General features: G+C 52.2%; 1 protein-coding gene across 1 annotated transcript; it reads right to left on the bottom strand.

The window, feature by feature from the left end:
- Nucleotides 1–2940: 2940 nt before the first annotated feature.
- On the bottom strand, nucleotides 2941–4478 carry LOC119301810. Its single transcript, XM_037578787.1, has one exon. The coding sequence runs from the start codon at nucleotides 4365–4367 to the stop codon at nucleotides 3180–3182; it is 1188 nt and encodes a 395-aa protein (XP_037434684.1). The 5' UTR covers nucleotides 4368–4478; the 3' UTR covers nucleotides 2941–3179.
- Between the last annotated feature and the right edge of the window lie 4135 nt (nucleotides 4479–8613).

The raw sequence follows: 8613 nt of genomic DNA, 5'->3' as shown, positions 1-8613 counted from the left end.
ACGGCGTCGCCATCTCAGGACCGATCGGATCGGGGGAGCTGGCTTCGCTGCTGGAGTGTGCGGAGGGCCAAGGATCCCAGCCCCGATCGCCCGGCCGGACGGAGCGCGCGCGCTTTACAGTACAGCCCCCGGAGCCGCACCTACGCGCCCGTGGCTCGACATTATACGATCCGCGCCATCGCACACGCATACTGTATCAGATATCACGGTCGTTCGTTGGGGGAATATCGGGCCGGCACGGTGACCTGGTTCTGTCTGTCCCGCCGACGAGGCTTCGCTTCGCGCCCGCACCCAGCATCAGATTGGCACTCTAGCAGCATTTACATTTGTTTAATCAGCTGCATCAATGGACGCCGATATGTACTTATATTTTACTCAGGGTCAGTAGTACGTACTACCTAGCCGCGTAAATTAGCGTGCATGGTGGTCCAGGTCCAGGAACATCGTCCGTTTCTGCAAGTTAGTAATTCCCTCGCTCGCGCCGAGTGGCCCCTGAGGATGGATCGGGGCGGAGTAGATAGTACTACAACTTGACAATGCGAGCCCGTGCACGAGCTCCACCGCCGTGGCCTGTACCTCGGATACTTTTAATGGGGGTACGAGGGCGGGCGAGCTGGTGCCGGCGTCGACGCACGCAGCAGCAGCTGGTGGCCGTGGTCCAGGGACGCAAAATATGAGCCCGTACGTACAACACGGCCTTTGGATATGGTTTCGGCCCACTTTCCAGTGGAACGAGACGGTGCTTTGTTGGGCGTGTGCTCCCCTGCCATGCAAAGCGCGCCACGCCGCACTGTACCCTTGCGGCGTTAAAAACTGGTTGACAACCCGTCTCCCTGTACGCGCCACGCCGCTTTGGAGCCAACTTAATCCGTGTTGAGCCCTCGGCGGCGTTAGAAAACCAGGTATGAACAGCCCCCGGCACGGCACGAACGACTCGCTACCAAGATGAGATTATAGTGGGCGAAGGACCACGGGGGAAAGAATGCGATTTCTGATGGACTTTGGGCTCGGGATAAGAAGGTGCCACGGGATTTGTCGGTTGCTGGGCCTGGAACTCGTAGCCCGTTTTGATTAATGCGACGGTCCGTGTTCGTCCGTTAACAAGCAGTGGTTGGAGCTAAGCTCGGTCGCTCGTAGGTACCACGTTCTTTTTCTTCGCGGCAACGCCAAGGGCTCACAGACAAGCCCGGTGTGCAGTGTCCAGTGCGACAGGGTAATAAGTCCAGATTTTGTCTGCTGAAAGGTAGGCGGGCTTTATTTAGTGTACTACTATACTAATACGTGCTACTCCTACTAATCCCATGGATGGGCGAGTTAAATATCGCGTCAAGTGGCAGGAAATTTCGCCGCAAGTGTTTTTAGAGGGGACGAGATCAGATCGGCTTCCCGACCGTCCATGCTAGCTCGGCATAATTACTGACGCCGGCTCGGGAGGTAAGGAGAGCCACCAGAGAGCCGATAAAGATGCGGACAGCTGATCTCCATCTTTTAAGGATGTTAACATCACACTATGGGGGGTCATTGCTGGAGCAGCACTAAAAAATAGCTACCGTCACGGACTAATCAGCCGCCGTGATAGGCCGTGCAACTGGAAATATTTGCACCCCCGCTAAAATCTCATCGAACTCCTTGGCAGCATGATGGCCAAGTCATGGTCGAGCTTCTGAGCTTGCTATGCCCGGTGTCCGTGCTCTGGAAAGGCGGCATTAAGTTTTCCTTGGACGGTAATAGGCGGCATTAAGTTAACCCCGTGCCTCGGCCGTGTGTGTTGTTACCTTGGGTAAAGGCTGGTCGCAAGAGTACAAAACCATTGCCATGGCGGCAGGGCATCGGCATGACAGCGCCACCCTTCTCCAGAGCGCGGCGGCAGCGAGCGGCCGCGCGTACACACGCACAGGACCACGTACGTCTGCCAGAGCGGCTTCGTGCGGTGCGCGCGCGCGCGCGCACGGGTATGCATGCGTGCGTGCACGGGGGGTGGGCACCAACCGCGGAGCGGGCGGCTTTATTAACCTGCTCCGTGTCCGTCCGGCGGTGGTCACGCCGGCGCATTAAAAGAGGACGCGCGCGCGCACAGAACTCAAGTGACCGGCAACAAAGCTGTCCATCGCTCACAAGCAAAAGCGAGGCCGCCGATCGTGTCGTCGAGGGCGCCAGCCTTGTTCACGTAGCACGGCGGTACGACGCCTCAACGGCCCTCACGGGGTACGCGCACGGTGCGGCCACGGCCAGCGGCGGGCGCGCCCACGGGCCGCCCGCGCGTGTGCAGCCATGCAAGTTGCCCGCCGGCCCGGCGATGACAACGGGACAAAGCCTTCCTTTTGGGGCGAGCACGAGCACGCCGTGGCGCGAGGCAAGGAAAGGGACGGGCGTGCCTCCTGATCCTCTCCCGATGTCCCTTTCCCCCTGCTTAAGAAAAGAAAAGAAAAGCAGGGCGATTGCTTGCTACTAATTAGTTACCGCCAGCCACTGAGCGCACGATGCATGTTGAGATGTTCTTGCTTGGTTTGCAGACATGCAATGCAACTTGGAGGAGGAGCATGCTGAGCACCCAAGGAAAGCATGCACGCACGCACGTACGTACCCTCTGTAAAGCGTAGCCCGAACTCTTGGCAGTTGGTCAACTGATGCTAATGCAAATGGGGTTAGCCGTTGTAAAGCGCGAGCGCGTGATCCTGTAAGTTCTCGCGTGATCCCTCACGGTTGGATCATTGGATGGATGGATGCATCGAAGTTTCGCAGGATCTGGTTAATCTCTTTGTGGATACTATATACCCATACCAGTGACTGCAAAGGCATCATGCAGCTGCACCACCCACCCATCGTGGTTGGTAAATGAATAAGATTCCACACAGCCAGGCCCTAACGGTATGGTATCCACCACATGCACACGGGAAAAAGATACCGTCCATCCGTGGAGGGGAACACAAGGGTTGGATGGATCCCTCGGAAGAACAGCGTTAATTTCTGGGGCGTTGTGTTCTCTGCAATTGACGGTACATCATGCACGTGGACACGGCTTAATTTACTTGCGTACGCGAACATGGCCTCGTTTACTTTTCTCACTTAGTAGTAGTGACATACAAGTGTTGTTGTTTAATCGAATCGATTTCCCCCTCCTTCGAGGGGAAAAGAAAGAAGAAAGATTAACCGCCGACGCCTCCGGCGAGATCAGCTGGTCACGACCGCGCCACCGTCCGCGCGAGGCGCTGGACCTTGGCGGCGATCTCTGGGGGCACTCGCACGGCCGACCGGTGCGGCTCCTTGCACCGCCGGAGGTCCAGCCCCAGCGCGTCCGACACGTCCTCGGAGCTCCACCCGGCCCGCCTGAGCGAGTCTGAGCACCGGTCCGTCTTCAGCAGGAGTGTGTCGAGCACGGCCTCCGCGTCGGCGGCTGGCGGAGCCTCCTCGCCGTCGAACATCCCCGACGCTGCCACCTCCACCATCTCGTCCACCTCCCTGTCCCTCCAGCCACCTTTCTTGAGCACCGATCCGAGCTTGTCCAGGTAGTTGTCGACCCAGCGCGGTGTCGACCTCCGAGGTGGCGAGCAGCAGCCTGACGACGATGTGGATGCGGTGGAGGCCTCAGAGGACGACGAGTCGCGGCGACGCCGGTCGGAGGCGGCGTCGCTCCAGAACTCGATCCAGCGTGGGGCCTGGCCGCCGCAGGCCGCGTCGAGGCTGCGCCGCGTGCACGGCGTGCTCGTGCCGGAAGAGGGCATCGCCGCGAACGGGGAGGAGATGTCCATGGGCTGGAAGGACGACTCCCGGGTGAAGAAGTGGACGACGTCGAGGCCGCAGCAGAGGACGCGGTCGTCGGTGACGAAGAACACGGGGTTCCCGGCGAGGGAGGGGCTGCAGGGCAGGTAGCAGCGGTCGAAGAGCGGCACCAGCAGCGGCGCGCGCCGTATGGCGGAGCGAGCGAGCCGCCTCGCGCGGTCGGAGTCGGCCGGCCTCTTCCCCCAGCACCGCGGCCACAGCGCGCCCCTCGCGATCTGGAGCGACGCGGCCGCGACGGGCAGGTCGAACGCGGCGCGGAGCCCCGCGCGGGAGCGCCAGTCCGGGAAGCCGGGGCCCGACGGCAGCCCGAGGGCCAGCACGGCGCGGAGGTCGGGCGGGAAGGTGAACCCCATCTCGGCCTCGGCGCGGGCGAGCTCCATCTCCGAAAGCCCCGGGAGGACGGCCACCCCGGAGGCCCGGAGGTGCGAGAGCACGGACGACGCCACGCCCTGGAAGGAGTAGAGCCCGTGGCGCGGGGACGCCGACGCCGAGGAAGGGCCGGCCGCGGCGCGCGTGGACAGGCGGCGCAGGCCGGCCGCGTGCGCCGCCGGGGCCATGCCCGCCATCCGGTGCTCCACATCCACCATCGCGACGGCCCGACTCGCCTCGGCGAGCGGCTGCTTTCCCCGGTGCGTCTTGGCTTTTGGATGCGGGGAGCGGGGAGTTCGTGCGCGAGAGGCAGAGAAAAACGGCAGAGAGCGAAGGAGACGGGCGGACACGGTGGTAACGGGGTACGCTATATAGCAGGAAGCAGCCGTGGCCGTGGCCGTGGGGGATGGAGGACAAGTCTGGGCCCAGCGGCCATGGGCCGTGGCCCCACTTTGGAGATCTGAGGTCCTGCCGCTGGGTGTTGCGTGGGCCCAGCCACAGCGATGCCTCCAGCATAGAGGACGCTATAATCCAGACCAGAAAAAAAAAGTGGAAGAGGAGACGCTGATCGGTGTCAGCCTGTCAGCAGGCAAGCAGCCTACAGTGTGATCAACTGGTTTGTATTAGCATTTCTGTCTACTTTTTACCGCCGAATTTAATGGCTAACAAAACTGGACAGGTCATGAAACCAGATTCTCTGCTCTGTTTTCTTGCGAACAACAGGAGCTCAGATATTTTAGTATGCCACGTCAAATCGCGGGTAACCCAAAGTATGGTAGAAGATCGTGAGGTCACGGCAATACAAACACAAATTGTTTGAGTCACAAGAGGGAAGCTTAACATGTGATTAACAAGAAAAAAAATTCACATTGGGTGGTGTGGGCGAGGCGCAAGGGTTGGATGTAGACCCGGTAGAGTGGGCAATGAGGCAGTAGTCCGTAGTAGAAGCTTGGGTGGTGTGGGATAAATTTCACATGTAAATAAACATTGTAAATGTGACCTCGGGGAGCTTCTTCCCCTTCCTTTTACAATGAATGATACATATACTCATGCGTATTTGAGAAAAAATAATCACATTCACGGTTGTATCCCACTGAACTACCACTTTCAAAACGTCAACAAAAGGCTACCACTTTAATCTAAATTTTGGCAAAAATATATATGATTTTGCTCACACAAGAACACATCAGCGTGTACCTCCAACACCGAGAGTGGTGCACCATAGCTCACGTTTAAGACGCCTCGCCTGAAGCGCGATCCACAGGAAAACTTTTGAGGACCCGAAACCCCACACATCCAACAAGGACCCCGTCAGGGAGTGCGGTGGCTATGAGCTGCCCTAGGTAATGTCACTTTTCATGTTAATGGTAATGATCATATGGTACACTTTTCGAGGAAACAATCTCAAGTCCACAATATCAATTCTATTGGAAAAATTTCAACGATTACTATTGGAGGTTTTGAATTCCCTCTTCCTACTCTCATGAAGAAATATGATATTCTTATTATTGGGGACATGCATATCCCCGTTGAGATAACCTAGTGTTATTCAAAAATTCTCTGGTTTCATGCGGTTCAGAAAGAGTTTGTTAACAAGACTTGATCAAGCTTGTTAGTGAATTCCTTTTGATGAGCACGAGATGGATGAAGTTAGAAAGCACAACTCTCTGTACCCTCCTTTTACTTTCTGTTATTTACATTAAATAAAGTAAAAATAGTATTTTCTCTCTATTTTCTGAATTATCCTTGCAATAAAAATACCCCGAAAATAAAAGTTCTCCAAACGTCCTGAAAATGAAATTTGATTTTTTGTAGAATATTTAAGAATTTATGGCACTGAGAACACACCAGGGGCCCCACCATTTGGCCACGAGGGCACAGGGCGCGCCCACCCCCTAGGGCACGCCCTCTGCCTCGTGGGCCCCACATGGACCGCATCCACTTATTCCAGCACCCGCTCACTTCGTCTTCCTCCAGAAAAATCCTCTCATAGCTCAAACCCGTGTTCTAGCTCATCTTGCTGCCATTTTCGATCTCTTTGCTCAAAGCTCCATTCACAAAACTATTTGGGGAGATTGTTCTTCGGTATGTGACTCCTCCAATGGTCCAATTAGTTTTTGTTCTAGTGTTTTATTTATTGCAATTTTTTGCTGCTAAGGTGACCATGTTCTTGAGCTTGCATGTCAAATTTATATGGTCCAAAGTAGTTTTAATGCATGATATAGCCTCTAGACACTTGTGGGAGTAGTTGCTATCAATCTTGTTGAGTTTGGTTCACTTTTATTTTGAGTCACTAAAATTTTAGAAATTTTTCAGAGAAAGAAAATGCATAGGAAAATGTACCAAGGTGGTTCCTCAAGGAAGCAAGGACCAAGGCTCGCGATACGTGAGTCGGACGATGAACCACCGAGGGAAGCTCAAGTGCGGCCTTGTGAATGGCCGCCAGAGGAGTTTATGGTCTAGGCAGGCATCAAGGATGAATTTGACGCGTATGTGTGTAATGCTGATCTTGAGGACTTCGTGTCAGATAAGTGCCTAAAGTACCACTACCTAACTGATTCCTTTGTGAGGAGGTTTAAATTTACATCCTCGCGCAATTCTCACACTGTTTTATTTGATATTTATGATAAATCATATACCATGGACCTAGAAGATTTTAATACTGCTTGTAAACTCCCGCAGTGGGGCAATGTTAGTGAACCTCGCAATTCTGAATATAAAGACTTTCTTGCTAGTATCACTTTGGGGGAATATAGGGAAATCACACAAGCTACCATAGGGAGCATTCATTTCCCTTCCATACATTATTTTGCTCTCTTTATAGGTAGATGCATTAACGGTAAAGATGAGGCTTGTCACATGTGCATTCTAGATCTTTGTGTCCTCAAGAGTACGGTATTAGGCGATAAACAATATAATTTGGGGGCCATTGTGGCACGAAGTTTGCATCTTAGCGGTATAAGTGGAGATTTATTTGGTGGAATTTATGCAACTCGTGTAGCTAATTATCTTGGTGTACCCATACATGTAAATGATATGGAGTTACCTCCTGCTTATCTAGATTATAGTGCTATGGTTCGCCATCAGTTTCTTGAGAGGAATGAAAAGTTCCTCCAGTACCGACTAATCTTTGACTGACAGCGCACTGTCCATGTTGCCCTCCCCGCTCCTACTTTGTTTAACTTTCAGGTAAAAAGGAGATATGTTATAACCAGGGGGTGGCGAACGAGTATGAGAGGAGGACAAAGGCAGCTCGCCTCCAAGCTGCAGCTCTTCAGGCAGTAGCTGCTGCATCTCAGTACAACCCCAGCTACGACTTTGGATATCCGCCAGGCCAGCAGTGGCCATAGACCAACTTAGGTCAGAAGCCTAAGCTTGGGGGAGAACGTATTTCTCACCGACATTACATTCATGTTCACACAATCATTCTAGTTGTCGGTGCTCATACTTTTTCATTGTACTATCCATGGTAGTTTATTTTCTTTTCTAAGCCTTATTCTTGTGTGTTTGAAAAACCTTAAGAAAAAACAAAAAAGATAAGTTATAGCTTTTAGCTAGTTTACTTTCCGTGCATGTAGTAGTAGTAATTAGAAGAAAACCCAAAAGGATTTCTTGTTCTTCTTTTGCTTATTGGGAGCTTTCCCATGTAAATAGTTTTATTTCTTTTCTTATTCTTTGGGGGTCGAGAGGAGAAGACCATGATGAAAATGTTGAGTGGCTCTCATATGCATTATTGTTGATTTAACCAAGAGCCCATATTACCTTGTCTTCTCCCTTGTATTAAATGCTTGCAGATTCCAACTTAGTCCAATGCACGTGCACTATTATTATTATCCACGCCGTTCGGTCGTGCAAGTGAAAGGCAATAATGATGATATATGATGGACTGAGTGAGATGAGAGAAGCTGGTATGAACTCGACCTATCTTGTTTTTGTAAATATGATTAGTTCATCGTTCCTGATTCATCCTTTATATGAATGAAACATGTTTGCAATGACAATTAGAGATTATAGTTGCTCATGCCATGCTTAATTAGCTAGGAGTTTATAATGGTTTACCTTGTGTGCCAACATGCTATTAAAATGGTTGTGATGTGGTATGATAGGGTGGTATCCTCCATTGAACGATTCAAGTGGCTTGACTTGGCACACGTTCATGCATGTAGTTGAAACAAAATCAACATAGCCTCCACGATATTTATGTTCACGATGATTTATATCCTACTCATGCTTGCACTCATTGTTGATTAATCTTAATGCATGTTCATGACTGTTGTCGCTCTCTAGTTGGTCGCTTCCCAGTCTCTTTCTAGCCTTCACTTGTACTAAGTAGGAATACTGCTTGTGCATCCGCTTCCATAAACCCCAAAGTTATTCCATATGAGTCCACCATACCTTCCTATATGCGATATTTACCTACCGTTCCATGTAAATTTGTATGTGCCAAACTCTAAACCTTCAAAT

This window comes from Triticum dicoccoides, chromosome 5A (genome assembly GCF_002162155.2).
Source record: "Triticum dicoccoides isolate Atlit2015 ecotype Zavitan chromosome 5A, WEW_v2.0, whole genome shotgun sequence".
In the NCBI taxonomy this organism is placed as follows: Eukaryota; Viridiplantae; Streptophyta; class Magnoliopsida; order Poales; family Poaceae; genus Triticum; species Triticum dicoccoides.
The sequence above is the reverse complement of the archived record's forward strand: the minus strand, read 5'-3'. Positions and strand labels throughout refer to the sequence as shown.